Source organism: Tupaia chinensis, unplaced genomic scaffold, assembly GCF_000334495.1.
Source record: "Tupaia chinensis unplaced genomic scaffold, TupChi_1.0 Scaffold000066_1, whole genome shotgun sequence".
Classification (NCBI taxonomy): Eukaryota; Metazoa; Chordata; class Mammalia; order Scandentia; family Tupaiidae; genus Tupaia; species Tupaia belangeri.
The window spans coordinates 7,045,345-7,072,545 of record NW_006159525.1 but is presented as its reverse complement, the minus strand read 5'-3'; the positions used below and the strand labels follow the sequence as shown (position 1 = coordinate 7,072,545).

Genomic DNA, 27,201 nt, shown 5'->3' with positions numbered 1-27,201 from the left:
AAAAAAAAAAAAAAACTCACGCCAGGTGCGTGTGCATGTGTGCCCAAGATCCCGAGAGGAGAATGGAGGAGAAGGGATTGCGGCATGGCCAACCCCCCTGGGGGGTGATTTCTCGCTTTCTGTCTCTCTGTCTCTCTCTGTCTGGCGAGCACACGCGCCCTATGGCAAAAAGCTCTAAAAAAAAGAGCGTTTATGAGTGGGCCAGCATTTAACCATTGATACAGGCTTTTTGGAGAGTGGTTATTATTGGCTGTCTGGCTTTCAGAAATGTGTTCAGTGAAGTAAACAGTCATTGGTCAACTGGGACAAATGTGCAACTGATTCTGGTAATTACTGTTAAAAATTTTCTTGGAACAATTAGTTATTTTCCTTGAAGGATAGGAACTTTTAAATTTTACTTAATTTTATTTTAAGGTTTTTACCATACAGTTTATACACTCATAGGAGAGAGACAGTGAGAGGGAAAGTGAGAAATCACCTCCCCGGTGGGAAGGTCATGCCACAATCCCTTCTCTTCTGTTCTCCTTTCTCCACTATACCACCTGCTGCTGGCCTACATATGAGGTTTTTTTTTTTTTTTTTTTTTTTAATACTCAGGGCTACAAGTAGAAAAATAAAAGTAGAGAAAAGAAGGATGACATGCAGAACATCAAAAGAGCCTGACTCTGTTGGATCTCCAGTATTGTTCTTGGACAAGTATAGTTTTCCCCAGAGAGCAGTTCACTTTATCAGTGTTCTGTTCAGCATGAAAGCAACAGACATTCTATTCTGGTCACTGCCTTGGAATCTATGGACAGTAAATTTCTTGTTTCTCATTAGTATCCAGCCAACTAGAAGGTCACCAAATGAATGAAGAAGAACTGGAAGAGCTTGCCTCTAGCCTACTGCTCCATGATCGACAAGGTAATGATGAATTAAAAAACAGTGAAAGCAGAAACAGAGTTCTGATAAAGAGAAACAGACAGGAGAGGACTGAAAGGGGATACCGCGAAGAAGAGTCAAATAAGGGAAGAAGCAAATAAAAAAAAGATTTCAGAGGAAGAAGTAGAACAGAGAGATCAATGAGAGTCCAGGAAAGAGGGTCACTAAAACAAAAGTTATGGGTTTTTTGTGGAGAGGTTTTTGCTATAGGGTGCATGTGCTCGCCAGACAGACAGAGAGAGACAGAGAGACAGAAAGTGAGAAATCACACCGCCCAGGGGGATTGGCCACGCCGCAATCCCTTCTCCTCCATTCTCCTCTCGGGATCTTGGGCATGCACGCACGCGCAACTGGCATGAGTTTAAGCCACCAGGTCCAGGACTACAACCACAGTCGACTACAAGGGAGTTCAGTGACATAGCCATTACGCTAACTGCTAGGCCCACAAATTAAAAGTTTTCATAAATTATAATTTTGTCCGAGAAACAGAGCAACCAGCATATGAAAATGAGAGGTGTTATTGTGTCATGTGTTTCACAAAATACGTTCCAGAAGACTCAGAAGCAAGGAGGAAAAACAGCCACACATGTAACACTAAAGGTAAGGCTGCCTGTCATGGGATGGGAATTGCCCAGTTGGAACCACTGATCTCAGGTAGAGCAGTGGTAGGTGGCCCAGTCCATTCCAGAACCTCATGCACTGTATTTGCTTATCCTGAGCCTTAAGCCAACTGCAGGGAGGCAAGATGCCATTATAAACTCATATTTACAAAATGGGGTCTATTGATTATATATGTATGATGTGGTAGAAATATACTCTTTAAACTGGTGGTTAGCTTGCTTACTTACTGTATTAGTACATGAAGTCAAACCCAATTTTCCACAGAACTTCAGAAAGCCAAGTGAATTTATGCTGGTAGATAATAAGATAATTTAGTCTTAACCTTAGAAAGACCTTATTGAAAAGAATTGGTCCTGCTACTTAATTGTCAGGAGGAAAGTCGTAAGATAAACTATTCTTAATTCAGTACATATTTATAATGAAAGTCCCCCAGCATATCACTGATTTATAGAGTGATTGCCTATAAAATTTTGTACATCAATTTTATTTAAATTCTAACAAAAATCTATTTTGAAAAGATTTTTTGCTAACATCTTCCTGAATGGGGAAAAGCTGAAAGCTTTTCTGTTAAAAACTGGTACAAGACAAGGATGCCCACTTTCTCCACTCCTTTTCAATATAGTCCTGGAAGTCCTTGCCAATGCAATCAGAAAAGAGGATAAAATAAAAGCCATTCAAATAGGAAAAGAAGAGGTGAAATTATTTGCAGATGACAAGATTGTATACATAGAAGTCCCAATGATATCCATGAAAAAAATCCTGGAAGTAATAAATGAATACAGTAAAGTTGCAGGACACAAAATCAACATACAGAAACCTATATTATTTCTACATACAAACAGCAAGCAGACCGAGATAGAACTGAAGAAAGTAATTCCATTCCCCATAACTACAAAATGTATAAGGTACCTAGAAATAAATCTAAGCAAAGAAGTCAATGACCTCCACAAGGAAAACTATGAGAAGCTAAAAATTTAATATAATCAAAATGGCAATTCTACCCAAATTAATCTACATACATAATTCAATCCCAATCAAAGTACCAGAGATACTCTTCACAGATCTAGAAAAGACAAACAGAATTTGTCTGGAATCATAAAAAAGACCTTATATTGCCAAAGCAATTCTGAGCAAGAATAGTGGAGTGGACAGCGTCTCACTCTCTGACCCCAAAATATACTATAAAGCTGTGATAATCAAAACAGCATGATATTGGCACAAAAACAAACATGTGGACCAATGGAACTGAATAGAGACCCCAGAAAGAAATTCCAAAGCATACAGCCAACTGATTTTTGACAAAGGGTACCAGTAAATCCAGTGGGAAAAGGAAAACCTCTTCAGCGATTCCACCAACTGCTGGTCCCAAAGTACATAGATATTGAAGAGTGTTTTTCAAAGTCCCATTGAGAAGAAAAATAAAGACCAAGGACCCATTTTCAACTCCTAGCTCTCAGTTCAGTGGATTTTTCTTTAGAGGGAAGAGAGGATTGATAATCCAAACATCTTCATATACTCAAGACTTCAGAAAAATTATCCTAAGGTTTGTAACTTGTATGTATTAACTTCCGTTTTCCCACTATCACTTGTTATTTTCTAGATAATGTGGATAATAGAAACAACTGTACTTCTGGAAAACACAAGAGCAGAAGTAAGAATAATATGAATTTACTTGTTTTTTGTATTACAGATAAGTTTTTACATGCCAGAACTTAATTATTTTTATTTACTTCACTGTGGTAGACAGAACAATGGCCTCCCAAAGATGTCCATATGATAATCTTTGGAACTTACAATCTTTTATCTTACGTGGCAAAGGGATTTGTACAGATAATATTAAGCTAGAGATCCTGGGATGGGGAAGTTACTCTGGACTATCTAGATGGGTCCCATCTAATCTTGCGGGCTTTAAAAAGTGGTGGAAGAAAGATATAATATGGAAGAATGGCCAGAAAGATGCAGTGTTATTGGCTTTGAACAGGGAAGAAGGGACCAAGGAATGTGACTAACCTCTAAAAGATGGAGAAGGCAAGGAAATAAATTCTCCCCTGCAGCGTCTAGAGAGAATTGTAGGCCTACTGCCATCCCAGGGAGAGTGTATTAAACTTCTAATTGACATAAGTGGGAGATGATACATCTATGTCATTTTAAACCACTAACTTTGTGGTCATTTGTTATGGTAGCAATTGAAAGGAATACAGATCTTGGTACATTGAAGTAGGGTGAGACTATAACACATTTCTAAAAATGTAAAAGGGGGTTTGGAATAGGACAATGAGAGAAGGCTGAAAGAATTACAAATAGCGTGATAGAAAAGGCCTATATTTCTTGAACAGGCTGTTGGTAGAAATGTGAATGCTAAAGATTCTGAATGAGGACTCAGATGGAAGTGTGAAGAATAGGGTAGAGGAAGCTCAAGTATGTCTAGGATTAGTTTGGTGGTCCCAGTTAAGTCACGTGGGTTCTTATACTCAGGAGAGTCTTTCTTCTCTGGAAGATCAGAGATACTTGGTTCTGAAGATGAAAGCAAGAGTCCATGAACCAAATCATGTGAGCAGCCTTTAGAAGCTGACTCTCATACAGCCTCCAGAAAGGAACAAAGCCATGTCTGTGAACACTTTGACTTTAGTCCTGCAATACTCGTGTCAGATTTCTGACCTACAGTACTGTAAGATAATAGATTCATGTTATTTTAAGCCTCTAAACTTAGATAATTGATTACAGCAGCAGTAGAGAGATAATAACCCTTCATAATACAAAAAAAAAAAAAAGAGCAAGAGAGAATAGTTTACTGTAAATAGTTATATTAGATCTTTTAAAATAATGTTGGGTCGTCAGAAAAGTCATGACTTTTTTGAAAACATCTCATGAGTTTTTCAGTGATGGAATAATTGTGGGCCAGCAGGTGGTGTGGGGGTTGAAGTACTGGACTCCCTCATGACTAGGGTTTGAATCCTATACTTGGTGCTTGCTTTCTTACTTTTCCTTGCTTTTTCTCTTACATTTTTATTTTTCTTCTTACTTTTTCTTTTTGTCTTTTTCTCTCTTGTGAGCACACATACCCTATAGTGAATTAAAACTACTAATAAGAAGAAATAAAATTAAATAAATAATTCTCTAAAAAATAAAAATAAAATAATAATTGTATTATTTTCAAATTGTTCACATCCTTATGGTTCTTTTTCTGATTTTAAAATATATTGGGACCAGCAGTTGGTGTAATGGCTATGTCGCTAGACTCCCACGTAGCTGACTGCAGTTCGAGTCCCAGACCCGGTGGCTTAAACTCACGCTGGGTGTTTGTGCGACTGAACCCCCTGAAAAAAAACCCCCCCAAAAAAAAAAAAAAAAAAAAAAAATATATATATATATATATATATACATACACACATATACATATATATGTTCTTTGTTCACTTTCTTTGTACACTTTGGTGTATATAGTTTTAGATTTTTTTCCTTGCTTGTATTAACATAATTAGAATTATATCATATAGCTAGATAAATTTCATTTTTCTTACTTTAAGTTAAATATCACATGCTAGATATTATAAGCTTTTAATATTTTTCCAACTTAATTGTAAAACATTTTATTTCATTGCTGTTTTAATTTGTATTATGGTTGAACATTTTTCCATTTGTGTTATGGTTGAACATTTTTTCATTTGTGGTATGGTTGAACATTTTTTATTTGATGTTGGCCAATATTTTTTTCTTCTACTTTACAAATGTCCAGAAAATATGCTTTGCCAGTGTTTTCTGTTATGTTGATTGTCTTTTTTTAATGCTGACCAATCACAGAAATATTATATATTTTATATGCGAGACTTTGCCTCGTATATATATGTTGTTATATTTTGTCTCATTTGATGTTATTCTTTTAAGTTTGTTTATAGCAGCTTTCTTTGGTGTATATAGTTTTAGATTTTTTTCCTTGCTTGTATTAACATAATTAGAATTATATCATATAGCTAAATAAATTTCATTTTTCTTACTTTAAGTTAAATATCACATGCTAGATATTATAAGCTTTTAATATTTTTCCAACTTAATTGTAAAACATTTTATTTCATTGCTGTTTTAATTTGTATTATGGTTGAACATTTTTCCATTTGTGTTATGGTTGAACATTTTTTCATTTGTGGTATGGTTGAACATTTTTTATTTGATGTTGGCCAATATTTTTTTCTTCTACTTTACAAATGTCCAGAAAATATGCTTTGCCAGTGTTTTCTGTTATGTTGATTGTCTTTTTTTAATGCTGACCAATCACAGAAATATTATATATTTTATATGCGAGACTTTGCCTCGTATATATATGTTGTTATATTTTGTCTCATTTGATGTTATTCTTTTAAGTTTGTTTATAGCAGCTTTTACCCTAGAGAAGTTTGAAATTTTTATGTAGTCAAATCTGTCAGAATTTTCCTTCATGGCTTCCAGGTTTTATATAAAATTTATGAAGATATTTTTCACCCAAAATTTAAAAAATATTTTTATTTAACTCCAGAATATTTGAAATACTTCACACTTTAAAATTTTAAAATGTCTGATCCCCATGGGATTCAACCTCTTCGTGTATGACATGAGGCGGTGATTACAACCCTGCCTGACACTTTTTTCTTTATGATCTGAAATGCTACTTTACGTCCATTCCTGATATACACAGATCTGTTCCACGTTGATTTAAAGCTTTAAAATAAATTTTGTTATTCCCACTCATTTTATTTTCTTTTATAAAGAAAAAATATTTTTCCTAAAACTTCCCCAATTCTATTGAAACTGTGATAGAAAAAACATTGAATATAGAGTTAATTTAAATAGAACTGAGGTTTTTACAAGGAGTATAAACTACCCATTTATCTAGGTCACCTTTTATGTTCTTTACAAGGTTTTAGAGTTTTGTTTTTACTTTAAAATATTTAATTGACAAGTGAAAAGTATGTATATTCAAGGTATACAATACAGTGACTGGATATACGTATATTACGTAATGACGACCACAATAAAATGCATCGATACACTCATTATCACCCGTAGTTACCAATTGCGGCTGTGCCTGCATAGTGAGGACACTTACAATCTGCTCTCTTCTCAAATTTCAAGTAAATGGTACAGAATTAATAATTATATTCATCATGTTGTACATTAGACCCCCAGAACTTACATATCTGGTAACTAAAGTTTCATACCCTTGGACTAACATCTATTGGGTCATCAGAAATGTCATGATGTATTTTCTATGCAAAAATGAGTCATGACTTTTCCCACTACCTGATATTTCTCCTACCTCCTCAACCACGGCAACCACCATTCTACCTTCTGTTACTATAAGTTTGACTTTTTTAGATTTTGCATATGAGATAGGATTTATCTTTCTGTATCTAGCTTATTTCACTAAGCATAACGTCTCTAAATTCATCCATGTTGTCACAAATGGCAGGATTTCCTTCTTTTATATGGTTGAATAGTATTTCATCACACACACACACATTTTCTTTATCCATATAAATTATATATATGTATAGGAGAGGTTTTTGTTACAGGGTGAGTGCACTCACCAGAAAGACAGAGAGAGACAGAGAGACAGAAAGTGAGAAATCACACCCCGGAGGGATGGCCACGTCATAATCCCTTCTCCTCCAGTCTCCTCTCGGGATCTTGGGCATGCATGCACATGCTCCTGGCGTGAGTTTTAAGCCACCGGGTCCAGGACTCGAACTGCAGTCGACTACATGGGAGTCCAGCGACATAGCCATTATGCTAACTGCTAGTCCCTATCCATTCATATATTGGTGCACACTTAGGTTGTTTCCATATATTAGCTATTATGAATGGAGTGACTGTCTCTTGAAGATACTGATTTTATTTCTTTTGGATATATACCCAGAAGTGAGAGTGTTGGATTATATAATAGTTTTATTTTTAATTTGGGGGGGAACCTCTATATTGTTTTTCATAATAGACATTCTAGTTTACTTTCCTAACAGTGTACAACTGTTCCTTTTTCCCATATTTTTGCCTTTTGTCTTTTTGATAATAACCATCCTAACAGGTATGAAATGATATTTCATTTTGATTTTGATTTATGTTTCTCTGAATATTGTTACATTGAATACATTTTCATATACATGTTGGCTATATTATTTGTTGTGTGAATTTAAAAAATATATTTTAGGTATTAATCCCTTATCAAATATATGATTTGGAAATATTCACTCCCATTCCATATGTTTTCTTTTTCTTTTTTTAAAATTTCCTTTGCTGAACAGAAGCTTTGGAGTTTGATGTAGTCCTACTTGTTTATTTTTACTTTCTTTTTCCCTGTTTTTGGTGTCGTATATGAAAAATTATTGCCAAGACCAATGTCAAGGAGCTTTTCCCCTGTTCTCTTTCAGAAGTTTTATGCTTTTACATCTTACAGTTAACCCTTTAAACATTTTGAGTTGGTTTTTGTATGTGGCATAATATAAGTATTCTATTTTTTCCCCCAATACTGTATGTTGAAGAGAATATCCTTTTCTCATCATGCATTCTTGGCACCTTTGTCAAAGATTAGGTGTCCACTCTTTTTATTTTTTTCTACACGGCATGTGCGCTTACCAGAGAAAGAGAGTGAGAGAGAGGGAAGTAAGAAATTGTCTCCCAGGGAGAGGGACACACTACAGTTCCTTCTCCTCCCATCTCCTCTTGGTATTTTGAGTATGCATACACATGTGTCCACTACGATTATCAAGTTGCTGGGTTCAGGACTCAAAATATGCAGCTGGCCATGTGGGATCCAGCACCTTAACCTCCATGCCACCTGCTGGCCCAAGTGACCACTCTTGACACTTCTATTCAACATAGTATTAAAAGTCTTAACTAGAGCAGCTAGGAAAGGAAAAGAAATAAAAGGCACTCAAATGATAATAATAATAAAAATTTTAATTGCCCTTGTTTTCAGATGGCATGATCTTATATGTAGAAAACTCTAAAGACCAAAAATACTACTCAAACTAACAATGAACTATTCAAAAAAGAAATTAAGACAACAATCCCATTCATAATAGTACCAAAGGGCTAACGCTGTGCTTGCTAGTTAAGGGAGCTGGATCTCACATAGCTGACTGCTGTTTGAATCTTACCCCCAGTGGCTTGAGGGACATGCTGGCCATGTGTACATGCATGCTGCAAATCTTGACAGGTTGGAAAAATGGAGGAAGAGGGATTATGGCATGAACATGCCTCATTGGGGGAGTGCTTTCTCCTCTCTCTGTCTGGCTGTCTCTCTGGCAAGTATATGCACACTCTTGCAATTAAAAAAAAAAAAATAGGGTCAAACTGTGGCCTGGTGGCTGAGAAGGCTAGATTACACCTGGCCAACTATGTGGTTCAAGTTCTGAATGTGACAGCTTGAAAAACACATTGGGCATGTGTGTGTGCTTGCCTAAAATCTCAAAAGGAGTGAGGAATGGAGGAGAAGGGACTGCTGTATGACCATGCCCCACGGGGTATACTTTTTCCCTTTCTCTCTCTTTCTCTCTTTGGTGAGGGCATGCACCCTTGACAAATTAAAAAATATAGATATATAATAGTATAAAAATATAATATAAAATATATGATATATAATATTTAGAAGTAAATTTAACAAAAGAACTACTGAAAAGTATAAAATATTGATGAAAGAAACAAGAATGCAATTAATAGAAAGATATCACATGTCCATAGACTGGAAGAATTAATATTATTAAAATGTCCACAGCACCCAAAATGGTATACAGAGTCAATGTAATCACAATCAAAATCCCAATAATATCTTTTACATAAATAGAAAAAAACCCTAATATTTGTATGAAACCACATGAGACTCAAAATAGTCAAAGTAATTGCTATTGTTTGAATCTGTTCCCCAAAATTCATGTGTTGAGATTTGGTTGTAACCAGGTTGAAAGGGTGAAAACTTAATCTAACTATAGTGTTGAAGGTGGGGTTGAGTTGATTTTTGTCAATGATGAGAGGTGGGGGTTTAGAATCATCTTTAGTTTTTCCAGCACTATTTGCTAAAGAGATTCTCCTTTTGCCACTGAATTGACTGGCACCCTTTGTCAAAAATCAGTTGGCTGTATTCTTGGGAGTTTCTTTCTGGGGTCTCTATCCTGTTCCATTGGTCTACATGTCTGTTTTTGTGCCAATACCATGCTGTTTTGATTATAATAGATTTATAGTATATTTTGGGGTCAGGAAGTGAGATGCCTCCTACTCCACTCTTCTTGCACAGGATGAATTTGGCTACACAAAGTCTTTTTTCTTTTTTTGGAGAGGTTTTTGCTATAGGGCGTGTGTGCTCGCCAGAAAGACAGAGAGAGACAGAGAAACAGAAAATGAGAAATCACCCCAAAGGGGGATAGCCACTCCACAGTCCCTTCTCCTCCATTCTTCTCTTGGAATCTTAGGCATGCACACACATGTGCCCAGCGTGAGTTTAAACCACCAGGTCTGGGACTCAAACTGCACTTGACTACATGCGAGTCTAGCGACATAACCATTACATCAACTGCTGGTCCCTATATGAAGTCTTTTATGATTCCAGATAAATTCTATGACTGTCTTTTCTAGATCTGTGAGGAATGTCCCTGGTACTTTGATTGGGATTGCATTAAATATGTAGATTAATTTGGGTAGAATTGCCATTTTGATTATATTAATTCTTCCAATACAGGAACATAGGATGTCCTTCCACTTTTTTTGTGTCATTTTCAATCTCTCTTTTTTTTTTTTTTTTTTAGCTTCTTATGGTTTTCCTTGTGGAGGTCTTTGACTTCTTTGTTTAGATTTATTCCTAGGTATCTTATACTTTTTGTGGCTATGGTAAATAGAATTACTTTCTTCAGTTCTGTCTCAGTATGCTTGTTGTTCATATATAGAAATGCTATAGTTTTTTGTATGTTGATTTTGTATCTTGCAACTTTACTGTATTTGTTTATTACTTCCAGGAGTTTTTTTTGTGGATGCCATTGGGTCTTCTGTGTATACAATCATGTCATCGACAAATAGAGATAATTTCACCTCTTCTTTTCCTATTTGAATGCTCCACCAATAGTTTTTTAGTTGATTCAATATAGTACTGGAAGTCCTCACTAATGCAATTAGAAAAGAAAAGAATGTCTGAATACCTTTTATCTTATTTTATTTTATTTTCTGATTGCATTGCTGAGGACTTTTAATATTGAATCAACTCAAAGTGGATCAAGGATCTAAACCTAAGAGCGCAAACTATAAAACTACTAATGGAAAACACTGGGGAAACTCTGGGAGACACTGGGGTAGCCAAAGACTTTTTAAATAAAACTCCCGAAGCACAATTAATAATCCCAGAAATAGACAAGTGAGATTACATCAAATTAGGAAGTTTCTGCACAGCAAAAGACATAGTAATTAGTATGAAATGACAGCCCTTGGAATGGGAGAATATTTTTGTAAACTATGCTTCATTTAAGGGACTGATAGCACAGAATACACAGGAACTCAAGTGGCTTATCCCCCTTCCTCAAAAAAGATCAACTCAATTAAAAGACAAGAAAATGAGCTGAAAAAACAACTCTCTAAGGAAGACATATGAACATCCAAAAGATATTTGAAAAAATGCTCAACATCCGTCATCATAACGGAGATGCCATCAAAACCACAATGAGATACCACCTAACCCCAGTCAGAATAACTAAGGTTAACAACAACAACAACAAAAAGCTAAGTGCTGACGGGGATGTGGTGATAGGGGAATTCTCCTACACAGCTGGTGGGAATGTAAATTGGTCCAACCACTGTGGAGAACAATCTGGAGATTCCTCAAAGACCTACAAATAGAACTACCATATGATCCAGCAATCCCACTCCTAGGTATCTACCCAAAGGACAGGAGAATGCTTAGTTGGAAAAGTGCTTGCACATCTATGTTTATTGTCGCCAGTATTCACAATTGATAAGATATGGAACCAACCCAATGTCCATGAAAAGAAGAATGGATTGAAAATTGTGGCACATATATTCTATGGAATACTACTCCGCCATATAAAAACAAGACCCTGGCTTTTGATGGAAGATTTACTGCTGAGTGAAGTAAGCCAGGCTATGAAGAAGAGACACTGTATATCTCCACTTAGTATATACCGACTATCTGCACTCTATGGCTGAAACTAAAGATTAGAGGATATAGAAACATAGGAAATGGTTATAGATACTGAATACAGTGTGGAAAGAGGGTGGGAGGAGAGTGCGAGGAAAGACATTAAGGAGAAAAATAGACAGGCAAGACATTTATGGTGCACAGAAATGGATTACTGTCAGTTGATGATTATGTGTATAGTATCCCTAACTGGACTTGTGAAATGTATTTATATTGGAAAATTAATTTTATAAGATAAGTGATGTATAGTGATTGAATGTATAAAAGAAACTAAAAGAAAATAAAATATAAGAAAAAAAAAGGTGGGGCCTTTGGAAAGGGATTAAGATTAAGGTCATCAGGTCTACAATAGTGCAGATACTCTGTAAAATAGAATGGAACTGGTTTTCTAGGGGACCAGCAGATGGTGTAATAGTTGTGTCACTCAACTCCCACATAGTCAACTATGGTTCGAGTCCTGGACCTGGCAGCTTGGGACTCATGCCAGACATGTGTGCCCAAAATACTGAAAGGAGAATGAAAGAGAGGGAATTGTGGCATGGCCATCCCCCCCGGAGGGGGCGGGGGCTGATTTCTTGCTTTCTGTCTCCCTGTCTCTCTCTGTCTCTCTAGTGAGAACATGCGTCCTATGGCAAACATCTCTCACTTAAAAAATAAAAAAGGAATAGAACTGGTTTCTAGAAGACAATATGAAGGATCAACCTCATCACTTTTTCAAAATTTGTTGAGATTTCTTTTGCATCTGAATGTGTGGTCAATATGTTTCAATGTTTTATGTCTTTTTTCTTTTTTCTTTTTTTTTCTGTTTGTGGATTTAACAGCAGGCAGAACGGTGGTGTTGGGAGGGCCCTCAGAGTTCAGGGTGGGCAGCACAAAGTTGGTTCCAGCTAGTGACCAGAAATGTTGAGGGGCACCAGGGAATGTGGTGTGGGCAGGTTCTCTCACAGGGACTTGTTTGTCTGGCCCACTGAGGCCTACGGTCCCATCCCAGTGTCCTGGACCCCACCTAGGCCAGCCCTCATGGCTACTCCTCTCCTTCCTTCTGTTGGAGCTGGAGGGCGGGAGGAGGGTGGCTCAGGCCCCGGGGTCAGAGAGATAGCCTGCTTGGGCAGGGCCTGCAGTGATGCAGCGCTTGGTGTTTGAGGACCTTATCTTAGTTTGGGGACAGCAGCAGTGGTGGCTGGGGGAATGGGGAGGGTCCCCGCTCGGGGCCAGGAATGTAAGCTGACTGTGGTCCTGAAGTCCTCCCGACATGGGATCCTGCGGTGGGAAGGGAGAGTAGGACAGGCAGCTGGAGCAACTGAGGAGGTGGGGTGGCCTGCTGGCGCCAGGGCTCAGAGCTTGTGGGGGTTCACCCACTGGAGGTGCCATTGTACTGGAAACAGACCCTCTTCCTCAATCCTCTGCCTCCGTGGTAGATGTAGGGGAGCCTGGGGCTTCTCCAGCTCGATCTGGTGCAGCAGAGGAGTGAAGACCCGCCAGGCCTCCCGGAGCTCGTGGCTGCGCAGGAAGTGACAGAAGACATCCAGGATGGGGCGCCTACGGCAGCTTCACACGCTTGTATCCGTTGCCATGGTTCAGGCCGAGCTCTGGCTCCTCGGTTGAAGGCCATGTCAGGCTTCTTGGTCGTCACTGCAGTGTTCACGGCCTCCTTTCGCTTGCACTGCTGGTGGAAGAGGTCACCGGCCATGTCAGGGAACTGCAGCCGCATCTTGGCATTGCGCTCATTCAGGGCTTGGCGGCAGAGCGGGATGAAGAGCGCCGCATCCCACCGTAGAGCGCCACAACCGCAGAGGTGGCAGTGGGGACCACGGGGCACTGTGGGGTAGTCCAGGTGCCCCGTGGGGGCCTCGCCTTCTCCTCTGGGGTTCCCCATGTTCTGGGCCAGGACCTTTGTGTGTCTGCACCTTTGAGATGCATTTCAACACCTTGACCTTCTCGAGGACGTCGGAGTGAGCGGAGGCGGGCTTCTCCATGGCCACCAGACATGGCATCTGCAGAAGGTGCTTCTGCCTCACTTCCGGATGATCCCACATTCATCGAAGCAGCCCCACGGCCCTCGGCGCCGAAGGGCTCCTGGAAGGTGAGGATCACACAGGCTCTGCCGTCCCGGTTCTAGATGGGGCCTAAGATCCTGTTGGCAAACCTCAGCTCCACAAGGTTCTGGGCCGTCTCCTTGCCCAGCTAGATCTGGTCCTCGCGAAACCAGGCGGAGGTGTGGTTGGACAGCGGGTCAGAGCTCCGCAGGCCCCTGGTGAAGGGCTTCTCCACGACGTCGCGGGCCCAGCCTGTCTGGCTCATGCAGGCTTGTCGATGTTCTTGGTGACGACCTTATAGACGGTGGGGCGAAGCAGGAAAAAGCGGCGGTTGGCCTGAGGGCCCGGTGAAGGGCATCCATGCGTCTGTTGAGACGCTCATAGGAGACCACGTCACCACTCTGGCCAGCCACACATGAGTTGCGAGCAAAGAACTCTTCCGGTTGGGACTTTTCCTCCGGGTGGCTCGGAAAACAGGTCCATTCAGCTCGCAGATGTCGGCCACTGTGCGGCGGGAGCGGCCATCGCCCGCAGCGAAGGTGTGTTGGGGAGGAGGCCATCCCGGAGCAGCCACAGACGGTGGGGTCGATCCTCTTCTATCCCAGCTTGGCCAGGCCGCCCGAGGCGTCCGTGATGACAGATACATGCGTGCCCGCCTGGTGGAAGGCATCGCCCTGGCACAGCTCTTCCCGGGATCCCCCTGGGTCAGGCTCAGGGCCCTCTGCGGTGCCATGACGTTCTCTGCGCCTGGTTGCCGCAGCTTGCAGCGCTCGCAGCCCCAGCCCCAGAGCGCACACGATTTCCAGGGCCACGCGCCCATTTATCCCCGGGGGCGGCGGCTCGGCTGAGCTGACCCCCCTCAGGCGAGGGCGTGGGGCGCAGCCTCTCCAGCCCCTTGGTGCCGGGGTGCAGCCTCTCCAGCCCCTCGGTGCCGACCGAGCAAGAACATGTTTTACGCCATTTGAAGATAATGTACAATTAAACCATTTCTTGGGCTCTGGTCTCTCTCCACATACAACTTCCTTATCAAGAACAACTTGGTCGTTGAAATCCGTATCCATATCAAGTTAAGCTAGTTCATTGTCTGCAGGAATCCACTGTGGGGTTATTAATGTTCTTTTATTGCAACTGTCAGTTCTCGGTAAACAATCTGATTAACCAAAAAGCTCTTTCCCCAACACTGGATCATGAAAAAGCTTAGACGTACAGAAACCTTGAGAGAATTTTACAGTAAATCTAGGTGAATCCATTTCACATAGATTCACCAGTAATATTGCGAGTTTGGGGGTGATCTCTGCAGGGGTTCTGCAGGGGTTCTGCTGGTGGTGCCAGCCCCTCTGTCTCAGGTCTGGTGAGGAAAGGCCGACTTGGTGTTTTCTGTGGAGGGAGACAAAGGACCCAAGGCCAGTTCTGAAAGACAGATGTCATTAATGCTCCTCTTTCCACCGTCACTCCTAGGGTCTGAGGTGTTCCTTTCTCAATTTATGCTGAGTTTTTCTTTTATGTCACTGCCGTAAAATCTGTGTGTATTGTTCCAGTAGCCATAACTTCATCTTTCTTTCTCCAGTCATCTCCTTTTTTCACTCAGATCTTCCATCTGCAAGTATCAGACACAAGTGGGGCAAAAACAAGTTCATAAAACATAGCCAGAATTAAATCAGAATCCCCTGGGCACCCTGGAAACTCTGCCCACCAGGCTGGGAAGGGAAAGAATTAGCAATATCTCCAGGAAGGGGCAGGAGAGAAACCTGAATTTTCAAAGCAGGTCTTTGTAACACCTGTAGCCTCCCACCTCTTTCATCTCAGTTACTACCCAGGGGATCCCTTCAGTGGGCAAACAGCCTCAGTGAGGTGTGGACAGGAGACAGAGGACACAATTGGAAAATCAGTGCATTGTCAAGTAACTTTTTAGATAAAGGGCACATTGGTTGTCAGACTGCAAATGGTCCCAATACCCAGTTCATTACACGGATGGTTTTCTAGGGGCTCAGGGGTGTGGCTCCCCCACTATGAGATAGCAGGAGTCACAACTAGCAGGAGCCTCTGCACCAGACACCCAGTGTCGGCCCCATTCACAGAGGTCAGGCTCTACTCGGCATTTCGGTGAGTGTCCTGCTGGGTTGATCAGCAGCCACAGTTTATTTCCACAGTTTGTGGCCTCCAGAGAAGGGTGTCATCCTTAATCTACCAGCCTGTAGTTTTCTACACAGCAGATCAGACATCTAGGTCATCTGGGCAAAAGCCCAAACATCTGTCCACTGAAATGAGAGACCACGTCCACTTTCAGTGGCTGGCTCTGAGAATAAACAGCCACAGCAGCCCAGGGGTATAAATGTCCAACATTTAAAACAAAAAAAAAGTACCTGAATGGTACCTACGTATAAGGTTGGAGAACCATATCTGTAGTTTACAATGATTGACTTTATTCTCTTTCATTTGAAGGAAAAAAGAGAGGGCATTTATGGACAAGAAAAAAAACGAAAGGTAAGAGAAACATATATTAAAAGGGAAGCAGGCAAAGTGAGGTAGTTACACCTTTTGAGTTTAATAAGGCACTGCTCATTGTATTCTTGGGTCCTGCACTATCCTGAGGGCCAAGATAGTTTTGTAGGCACTGTATCAGTTAGAAAATTGGCTAAGATGCTGTAACAAAAAGGCCTGGAAATCCAACAGTTTAAATGAAATGGTTTATTTCTCATGCATGTAATACCCCAGAGTTAAATTATCCAGACTTAACAGAAAAACATTGTCATCCTTGGTATGTATCTTTCTTTCCTAGACTGAGAAATTTCTTTTTTTTTCCTTTCTTTTTTTTTTTAAAGATTTTACCAGAAAGCGCGTACTCTCACTAGAGAGATAGAAAGAGAAAGTGAGAAACCATTCCCATGGAGGAAGGTCACACTGCGATCCTTCTCCTCCATTTCTCCCTCATATGTGTATATGTGTGTGTGACATATTATATATAAATTATAATCAGACTTATGAAATCACATTAATTTTAGTTATACTCAGACCTGTGAAATCTTGTTCATTTTAGTAACAATCTAAAGAATTCTTTTCTCTCAGACAATGAAGGCTAAACCTTCTTTCCCGAATAATCATTTGGAAACTTGAATCAGTAACTCAATATAATACTTTAGAGTCCTATTAAAATTATTAATTTTCACCAATCTATACATCTTATGCTCTTGCTGATTTACATGGCTATTCTGTTGGTGCACATTTAAGTTTGGGAAGAAAAATACATGGTTATATCCATTTTAAGAAGGGCTATTTTCAAATCCTTAATTTAGTTACTAGTCAATTTGAGAGCACTGCAGTCTAAAAACAGAATCGCTTGGAATTAAGTATTAAATTATATTTATATCACAGATTTTATCTGCGTAAGGTCCAACGTTTTTTTCTCTGAGTGTCTACAGAGTTTCCTACGTATCCCTATGCTTTCACAGGGGTCACCCCAGCAAGAAAAGGAGGCACAAGCAAAGACGAACTGAGACAGAGGAAGAAATCTTCTCTTTCAAGAAAGCTCAGAGATGAAACCATGGATTTTAAAGCTCCTTTACTTCCTGTGACCTGTGGTGAGGTGAAGGGAATTTTATATAAAAGCAAATTAAAACGAGGTGGGTTTCATGGTTTTCTTCAATTTGCAACTGCCTTCTGAAGGAATCCTAAGAATTGTCACAATTTAGACATTGTATAAGGAGTTGAAGTCCCCATTTGGCTTGAGAGGAGGAAGATGGGGGTCCCTGAGATGTTATTTGCACACTAGGTGCTCACTCCCACATGGAGGTGTTCTTGGGGTGCCCAAAGAACCAAAGAGATGTGTAAGAATTTCAATCTGTGGGTGGAAACTACTGCATGTTGTTCTTTGAATAAGACATACAAGTTCCTCAGCCCCTGCTGTCATAGCGTCTGTCCCTTCTATATCATCATTGCCAGAGCAGGGCACTTAACTCAACGAGAGTTCCAGCCTCAGCTATATCCAGGGTGACTGCTTCATCTTGAGTAGAAGAGACCTTTCTGAGCTTGAAATTTCTCACAATAATGACATTTGTCTCATGACATGGCTGTGGGGATTCATTTACATAAATAAGGTAGCCTGTTGTGATTATCAGTTCTAAAGCTTTGGGGAAATAATGTCAACTGTGGTGGACTCCATCCAGACTGCTCCTCCTGTGGCTCTCTGTGTGCCAAGTGACAGAACCATTTGCCTTGTAATTATTTTTTAAACAGCTGTACTGAGAACTAGCTCACCATCATACAATGCACCATTTCTAGGGCACAAACCAATGTACAAAGGGTACAATCAATGTAGATTCACAGACCTGTATGGCCATCACCACAACCTAATGAGAAAACCTTTTGTCCCCATGAAAGAAAACCCATGTTCATTGGGAGACAATGCTCATTCTCACCTCACCCCACCTCCCAGCATTAGGCAACTGCTAATCTATTTCCTGCCCTATAAACTCACCTGTGTTAGGCATTTCAAAGAAATGGAACCCTGTAAAGTATACCTTTCTGCGGCTGGCTTCCTTTCACTTAGCATTATGTTCTCAAGGATCATTCATGTAACAGCATCAATTCATAGTTCATTCTGTTTTATTGTCAAATAATATACTATTCCATTGTATGGATTCAAAGTACCCCATTTTGTTTATCCATTTGTTAATTTGTTTTTTATAAAATTCTTTGGCTATTATTATTTTTAAGAATTATTTATTTAATTTTATTTATTTTAATTTGATGATAGATGCAGAAAGAGAGAGAGGAAAAGTGAGAAAGCAAGCCACCAGGTCCGGGACTTGAACCATGGTACCATGGTTGGCCATGTGGGAGTGTCCAGCGCTTTAACCACCATGCCAACTACTGACCCCTCTTTGGCTATTACTAATAACACTGTCTTGAACATTCATGTTCAAGTTTTGTGTTGGCCTGTTTTCAGTTTTGAGGAGTACATAACGAAGAATGGAATTCCATGTTTTTTTTTTTTTTTGAATTCCATGTTTAACTTGAGAAACCACCAGACTGTTCTCCACGGCAGGCACACTTTTATATTTCCACTAGTAGTGAATGTGTGCTCCAGTTTCTCTACGTGCTTGCCAACACTGGTTATTGTCTGTCTTTTTATTATGGCTACATTTATGGGTGTGAAGTGGCTTTTCGTTGTAGCTTAATTTACATTTCTCCATGACTACTGATGTTGAGCATAGGACTATCATTTTCATATAAAACATTATTCACTGGGTAACATTTCAGTTACTTTTTAATATTGGCTTCCCATGATTTTAGGAAAAATTTCTGCTTGATTGTGCCATTGAACTGGATGGAAAATATTTCAATAGAGGGTACAGATGTTGCCATGGAAACCTCTTAAGCCTTAAAATACAATCAACAACCTCAATCTGAGCATGAAGATTCTGCCTTCATGTTATCTCCAGGGCCACCTAGAGAATCTGACCTATTCTCTATCCTCAGAATTCAATAGCAAATTGTGGGACCAGCAGATAGCATAATGATTACATTGCTGGACTCTCACCAAGTTGACTGCAGCCTGAGTCTCCAACCTGGCAGCTTAAACTCACCCGGGCATGTGTGAGTGTGTGGCCAAGATCCTGGGAGGAGAATGGAGGAGAAGGCATTGAGGTGTGCCATCCCCCCTGGGGGTGATTTCTTGCTTTCTATCTCTCTGTCTCTTTGTCTTTCTGGTGAGTACACACACCCTATAGCAAAAAACTCTCAAAAAGAAAAACTTCAATAGCAAATTGAAATCCTCTCATCCTTGAAAATGGCCTGCTTTTCCTTTTTTAGATGATCTTGGGATACTTTTTTTTTTTTTTGAGAGGTTTTTTCTATAGGGCGTGGTCGCGCCCTGAAAAGAGAGGTTTTTGCTATAGGGCGTGTGCGCTCCCTGAAAGACAGAGAGAGACAGAGAGACAGAAAGCAAGAAATCACCCCCTGGGGGGTTGGCCATGCCACAATCCCTTCTCCTCCATTCTCCTCTTGGGATCTTGGGCACTCACACACACGCACCCGGCGTGAGTCTAAGCCACTAGGTCCGGGATTTGAACCGTGGTCGACTACATGGGAGTCCAGCGACGTAGCCATTATGCCATCTGTTGGTCCTGATCTTCAAATACTTTTAAAAGGTTGCTTTTGATGATAATTATCCCCTTTTTCATGCACTTAAGGTCAAAGAAAAGTGTACCCACATCAGAAAGATGTGGACAGTGAAAAGTGCACACACAGATCTCCTTTGAGGGGACTTTGGGGTTGAGTTTGGGTCCCCTGATGTCTGAGAGAGAAGCTCAGATTCTCCTGGTATTGATCCTGAGCCAAGTTTGGGTGGCCTCAGGGCCAATACTATAGGAGGCCACAGTCTGAACTCTGGGGACGAAAGTCTCAAGGTCAACTTACTCTGATCTCACAGGAATCCACATGCAGTGTATAAAGACTGAGGATGGAGACTGGTTCACTCTCAGGGAATTTGAAATCATAGGAGGCTATGAAAGATCAAAGAACTGGAAGCTGAGCGTGCGCTGCGGCGGACACCAACTATTTTGGCTATTTCAGGTAACCCAATGGCAAGAGGCAGAAGAGGAGCCACTCCTTATTGCACTCTTATATCAAGGTCACTATTTATTCACCAAATATTTGCTGAGTTATAGCCAAAGTCATGGTGCAGGCAAGTTTGTCCTCCCACTTAAAAGAAAGGGGCTCCATGTTTATAACCATCATATGAGCTGTATCAATCTTGTAAAATGGGCTTTCTCAAGATAGATGTGGGAGCTTGGAAGAGAGAATGGCCATTCTGGCTAGGGTGCATGCAGACACCTTTATTCACTGAAATAAAGAAGATCCTTTAATCAAACAAACAAAAGAAGATACTCCAGAGAATAAACAGCACGAAAACCAGAGCCATGACTAAAGAAGCCCAGTGGATTTAGATGGGTTTTGTGTGATAAGGCATAATCCATCTATTGAAATTGAATGTGATGGATTTTAATGCCAAGTTAGAGTTCAAATTCATAATTTAAATAATCGAGAGTAAGTGGAATATTTTGAGATGGGATATAACATTTTAAACACTAGTTTTGGAGAGCTATGGGACTTTGCAATGACTTCACTGTCTTTCTGCCCAGCAAACTTGTGTTTGATCTAGAATGCTTAGCTCAAATGTCACTCTTCTTCGAATATTCACTGACTGACCAGAACCCTGGTCATCACTTCTCTGGATTCTGAGGTGGCTACTGAGGACCTTCTTTACTCTGTTTCATATTTACCCTTCCATGAGCTCTTCTTCTCTCACCAGCCTCCTCTAGGGCAGGTCCATCTGTGTACCCAAGATCGATCAGAGTGGCTGACACCCACTAGGTGTGTGATTAGTAGGTGTTGATTGGCTAGGGGCTTCAGCTTGAGAAGCACTGGTGGAAATGGAAAAGAGATCATAGATAATAAAGAGATTGTGCAACAAAACCTTTTAGGACTTGGGAAAGAAGTACAATAGAAAGACAGGGAAAGGCTTTGAAAATGGTTTTTCAGCTTCTCTTGGTTGTAGTCTAGAAGTACAGGTGAAAAGATGATTTTTGGTTTATATACCTTGGGTTTCAAATGGCAGGGGAATATCCAGGTAGAAACATTTGGGGAAAGGTTGGAAATGCCAGATTCACAAAAAGAAAACACATACATTTGAACATTTTTTATCATTTTTATCTTTTAGGAAGGATTTCTACCTCACCCACCAAGAAAATATCACAGAAAAGTAAGGTGATTATTATTACATAACTTTCTACAAGTTCTCATCACATAATGGGTTTTACATGTGCAATATCTAATTTTGTAGCATCGCAGCTGGGTAATTACGACGTTTTCACCTCCCATAGTCCCCATCTAGCTTACAGGAAGGGGGTATGTGCCTTCAGAGTTGCTACTTTGAACAGTTGTATATAAAGTGTGAAGATAGAGTTTATCTAAAAAGCAGATTGCTATACAAAATTCAAAAATTATAATAAAGGCTGAAGAACTAAGAGGAAGAGGGGATGGTGGACCAGCTTGTCTACTGGTTATGGATATTCTCTGTTGACTACATGACTGATTTTCATAAGACATTCTTTCTTTTTATTTTCGCAAATGCAACTCCATGAAATTATATTGTCACAATGTTGATTTGCATGTACATTTTGTTCACAAACGTAAAAAACAATGGAACCTCCTTAATAAATGAAGAGATATCCTTTTCATACATCTGCCTTTGTGAAAGATAAACTTTCCTGAGGGCCAGCCCTACAGCACAGTGGTTAGGCCCTTCGCAGAGAAAGCTGGATCCCATACAACAACCAGGATTTGTGTCCTAGCTCCAATGGCTTGAAAAAACATGCTGTGTGTGCACACATGTGTGCAGTACTTTGATGAGTTGTAAAATTGAAGGAGAGTGGACTGTGACATGGCCATTCCCAATTGGGGATACTTTTTCCTCTCTCTCGTTCTCTCGCTCTCTTTTCTTTTCTTTTTTTAAGTAAGTCAATAAATGCTTTTATTTTCCTTTTTGTCTTTCCTTCCAAGGACTAATAATGTGTTTCTCACAGAAGATGGAAAAACTACTCCAATAATTAATTTTAGGCACCGTAGTCAAAAATGAAAGAGATAACCCAAATGTATCCTTTTTCATGGAGGCTAAAGGGTCTCTTCAGGTGTTCCATGTTAGTATAGGCTGGTCCAGTCAGCTTGCCACATCCTCTGGCTCCACACCCATGGATTCAACCAGACTGTCTCCCGTACTAAAATCTAAACGCGATAATCTGGAGACGATCTGAAGTGCACGGGAGGTTGTTCAAGGACTGTGCCATTGTGTACCTGGCACTGGACCAACTGCGGACCTCGGCGTGTGTTAGAGGTCCCAGAATCAATCCTGGGCAGATGCATTCCCTAGGAATTGCTTTCCTGCTTATCAGGTTGCTGCTTCTTCACCTCGATGAGAGTATCAAGGTTCCATGGTTTCATTTTCTGTGTTTTGTTTTGTTTTTTTTTTCATTTTTCTCGATGAGAGCTCATAAGTACATGCACCCAAGACACAGAGATGAGCATCCTCCACAGGGTCTGGCCATGCTGCAGCCCCCTTCCTCCATCACTGGCATGCCCACCAGGTTTCAGGTTCATTGGGCTGGGGATTCGAACTGCAGTCACCATGTAGGATCTGTCTTCTCTGTAACACGTTATTGCCGTGCTATGGAATTGGCCCTGTCCATGGTTTCAATGACCAAAAAGGGGTAGTGCAGTACAGCAAGTATTCTTGGTGCAAGTATTGGTGAGGCAGTTACCTTGTCTCTGTATTGTTCTCTCACTCTTGTTCTCTCTCTTCCTCTCTCTCACTCTCATGCACCTGCATATACACTCTGGCAATAATTTTTTTCTCAAGATCTCTGCTCTTTGGTCCTCATATGCAGTGATGACCCACTGCAGTTTGTAATTGTTCCCATCTGAAGACTTAGTTTGTCTAGCATGATATTTCACATGACAACACTAACAATACTGGACACGTGGAATCACCGGCCATACTCAAACCCATACACACATTGTGCTTTCTGATCTATTTCTTTATGAATATGGTTATAATACAACCATCATTAGTATACCTGAGTATTTACGCTTGCAAGAATATATGTTATTATTGCCTATTTTATTGCACAAAGTGGCTTAGGAAATGGTGTCATGTTTTTATATGTCTCTCAAATAAATCCCCTTTTAAAAATGTAAATGCACGTCTTTTAAAGATTTTTAAAAATTATTTTTTCCAGAACAGTATTTATGGTATCCCAGGATTCTAAGTCTTAGGGATTTTGATTTTTGGGGATATCAATATTAGGGATCATGACATTCAGGGTTATGGCTATTGGGATTAGTATCCCAAATCATCCCAAACTTCCCCTCCATGGTGTAGGCAGAACTTGAGCATCAGCAGAATAGGCAGGGTCAGACTGGCAAGTTCGAGGTGCGTACCTGTCATTCATCCTGTGGAGAAATACACACAGGGCAAGTGGGCCCTACACAGAGTCTCTGCAGCCATTCTTGAGGGAGTCACCAGGGTGCTGAGCTGGTTAGTACGGAGGTCATAACCACTTAGCAAGTCATGCGGCATTTTTACTCAAACCAGCCAGTGCTTGATAATGTGCAAACTATTCTGATCTAGGCCCCAGTAATTCTCTGCTTGCCATAGGACTGCCTGCCGTGGGGTCTGCAAAAATCACGAATGGCACCCCTCTCTAAACATAGTAGGATTTTTTCCACTACAATGAGATGTTTCAAACAAGGGCAGTCTTTTGCACAAGTGCAGGGGGCAGTGCCCACGTAGAACATCATGAGTAATGCTGATATGTGACACTGACAGAGAAGGGGCAGTTGAATAGCTGTCATACACTTTACCTCCAAAGCCATCTCCAGCAAGAGTTAGAGCTCTACACTGGTCTGACCCTCACCCAGCTGAGGGGGTCTCAGTGAGTCACCAAAGCCCTAGAGTTCAGTGTTCTTGCAGCTCATTTGGCATGGACACAGTCACTGAGGCTTAGGTCTACAGACCACAGTTGAGCGTCTATAGGAGAGGAGGGAAACTGATCTAGTAGGGGCTTCCTGACTCCTCTTAATAATCTTCTCTGGGACAGATATTAAAACCAACAGCAACAATGGCTTACAGTATCCCCGTGCCCTAAAAATAAGACTTTGCTCAGACTAAATCTCAACTTAGCCTGCACAATGGAGTCACCTGAAGAACTTTGGAGGAACCAGCCCTATGGGCCTACTGGTTAAGGGACTGGACCCCACATGGCCAACTGTGGTTCATATCCTGCCCTGGTGACTTAAAAACCATCCCAAGCAAGTGTGCATCTGTGCCAAGATCCCTACAGGATAGAGAAAGGATTGCAGCATGACTACAACCCGCTGGGGAGGTCCTCTCTTCTTCTCCCTCACCTCTGTCTTTCTCTCTCTCTCTTTCTGGCAACTGCACATGTCCTCTGACAATTGAAAAAAAAAATACCTATATTGTTGCCTGGATCTTATGCCTAGAGGAAGTTTTAATTTAATTAATTATCTGGACTACAGCTTGGACAATAGCTTTTCTTTTTTTCTATAAGGTACATGCACTCACCAAATAGAGACAGAGAGAAAGAGAGAGGGAAAGTGAAAAATCACCCCCCAGGGGGGATAGCCATGCTACAATCCCTTCTCCTCCATTCTCCTTTTGGGATTGTGGGCATGCACACTCATGTGTCTGGCATGATTTTCAAGCTGCCAGGTCTGGGACTCAAACCAGGCAGCCAGCCATATAGGATCCTGTGCCTTAACCTCCATGCCACCTGCTGGCCTTAGACAACAGGATTTTCACAAAGTTCCCAAATGATTCTGATACACAAAATTATCCATTCTTCTTCATGACTTAAAGAAGAATGCCAGTTCTTGTGCCCTGACCTGGGTCAGCTGATTCAGAATCCCTGGTGTTGCAACGAGGGCATTAGTATTTTATGTATTTTCTCCCCAGAAGATTCTAATGTACAACTGGGCTGAGAACCAAAGAGCCAGAGAACCAAATCTTTTGTTAAAAGGAGTAGGGGTGTAAGATTTTTTTTTTTTTTTTTTTTTTTGCAGAGGTTTTTCTCTATAGGGCGCGTGCGCTCGCCAGACAGACAGAGAGAGACATAGAGACAGAAAGCGAGAAATCATCCCCCAGGGAGAGTGGCCATGCCACAATCCCTTCTCCTCCATTCTCCTCTCAGGATCTTGGGCACGCACGCACACACGCCCGGCGTGAGTTTTAAGCCACCGGGTCCGGGACACGAACCGCGGTCGACTACGTGGGAGTCCAGCGACATAGCCATTACGCTAACTGCTGGTTCCCAGGGTGTAAGATTCTTAAACAGTTGTTACATTTGTTATTTCCTTGTTTTTCTAGGGTGAAGGATCATCACTATCTTGAGAATAATAATGAAAAGCCATGAATTTCTGCACTGAGGAGGAAAAATAATGACTTCTGGCTTCTGGCTACAGCAGTCTGAGATCCTAAATGGGGATGTGTTTGAGGATCCCAAATGGAAATTTTTGGCAAGAAGTTCCTCATGTATGATCCTTTTTAAAAATAAAATAAATAACCAGAATTCCAATTCACCCAACAGAAGTATTTTCACCTGAAAATCCACAACAAATCTCAAGTGGGTGCCAATTAGAATCTTTCCATCTTTGATTACTTTCTCTTTTTTGGGGGGGTAATTTTCTATAGAGGGCATGCACTCATAGGAGAGACAGAGACAGAGACAGAGAGGGAAAGTAGGAAAGCTTGTCCAGGGGTGGGATGGCCACGCAGCGATCCTTTCTCCTCAATTTTCCTCTTGGGATTTTGGGCATGAATTCATACAAGCTCAGCGTGGATTTCAGGACGCTGGGTCTGGGACTCGCAACGCATGGTCAGCTAAGTGGGATCCAGCTGCCTTGACCAGCAATGCCACTGGCTGGCTCATCTTTGATTGCTTTCTACACCAGGAGAAATAACGTGGGTAGATTCCAAATGACTTCAGTCCATTGGTTGCAGGAAGGACACTTCTGAGCTTTGCACATGGCTCACCTACGTGTAGCACCATCCCTCAGAAGCAGCCCACACTTTTATCTATTAAAGTGGAGTCTTAGGATCTTCCTTAGGGCCTTAGCACCCTTTATTCAGTGAACCTTACCAGGACAATGAAAACTGTAAAAGGAGCTAAAAGATTAGTGTCAGCAAGATTGGGGCTGCATTGGATTTGGGAGATCAGAGAAGGTAGAACCAGGATGGGTTCTCAGGTTTATGGAGTGGGGAGCAGGGAGAATAAGTTGGGGACAGAGACTCGGGGCAGGAAGATGAGTTAGATTTTGTCAGGAGGGGTTTGAGGGGCTTGCGGTGTGCTTTAAGAGCCCAGGAGATGGTGGATGAGCACAGGGCATGAGTGCAGGAGGGAGGTCGCGCAACCTGGAGCTATGGACGCGAAGATGTGACTGTAGCTTTGGGAGTGATTTTAATCCTCTGGGGCAGACGGATGGCCAAGGACAGAAACCTGAGAACGTCTATCCTTTAGAGTTTGGAGGAGGAGGGGGACTCAGAAAGGAAAGGATGCATTAATAGCAGTGAGGCTGACAGAGTAAACCCAAAAGGAGGGCGTGCAGACCAGATATCACTGGAGAGGGCAGACAGGGCGCCCGGCACAGGGGGTGGACCCCGTCGTCCCTGTCACCATCTGCTTTCTTGTTGCTCACATCCTTCAGCCCCCGTTCATCCATCAGCGAGGACCCCACGCCAATCTCACTTTTGTCACCAGATTGTCACAAGCAGGAGTTTCTCCAACCAGTGAACTAGACGGGTGGTTCTCTATGAAAGGAGAGCTGCTAGTCCTCAGACTGTCTCCTTTGTCTCAGAGAAGCAGCGAGGAAGACAGTGTCTGCACA

General features: G+C 41.2%; 2 protein-coding genes and 1 pseudogene across 2 annotated transcripts in view; 2 read left to right on the top strand and 1 right to left on the bottom strand.

Annotated features, from left to right (window-relative positions):
- Positions 1-3,258, top strand: part of LOC102473203 (nuclear body protein SP140) — a 48,332-nt gene extending 45,074 nt beyond the window's left edge. The window contains exons 10-12 of the mRNA XM_027766639.1: positions 820-903; positions 1,411-1,521; positions 3,143-3,258. Of these exons, the coding sequence (XP_027622440.1) occupies positions 820-903; positions 1,411-1,521; positions 3,143-3,258 (311 nt within the window). The remainder of the gene's footprint in view (positions 1-819; positions 904-1,410; positions 1,522-3,142) is intronic.
- Positions 3,259-12,545: 9,287 nt separating this feature from the next.
- On the bottom strand, positions 12,546-14,563 carry LOC102472767 (glucose-6-phosphate 1-dehydrogenase pseudogene; annotated as a pseudogene).
- Positions 14,564-16,188: 1,625 nt separating this feature from the next.
- LOC102476123 (nuclear body protein SP140-like protein) lies at positions 16,189-25,878 on the top strand. Its single transcript, XM_027766414.1, has 5 exons — positions 16,189-16,227; positions 17,193-17,363; positions 20,174-20,316; positions 21,464-21,510; positions 25,685-25,878. The coding sequence occupies exons 2-5, from the start codon at positions 17,285-17,287 to the stop codon at positions 25,728-25,730; spliced, it is 315 nt and encodes a 104-aa protein (XP_027622215.1). The 5' UTR covers positions 16,189-16,227; positions 17,193-17,284; the 3' UTR covers positions 25,731-25,878.
- The last annotated feature ends 1,323 nt before the right edge of the window (positions 25,879-27,201 follow it).

Bases quoted from the DNA above. Each gene is read 5' to 3' on its own strand.
- LOC102476123 (XM_027766414.1), top strand. From the start codon at position 17,285: ATGGATTTTAAAGCTCCTTTACTTCCTGTGACCTGTGGTGAGGTGAAG. The intron at 20,317-21,463 runs GTAACCCAATGG...TTTATCTTTTAG, and splicing joins AACTATTTTGGCTATTTCAG to GAAGGATTTCTACCTCACCC. The intron at 21,511-25,684 runs GTGATTATTATT...TTGTTTTTCTAG, and splicing joins AAATATCACAGAAAAGTAAG to GGTGAAGGATCATCACTATC.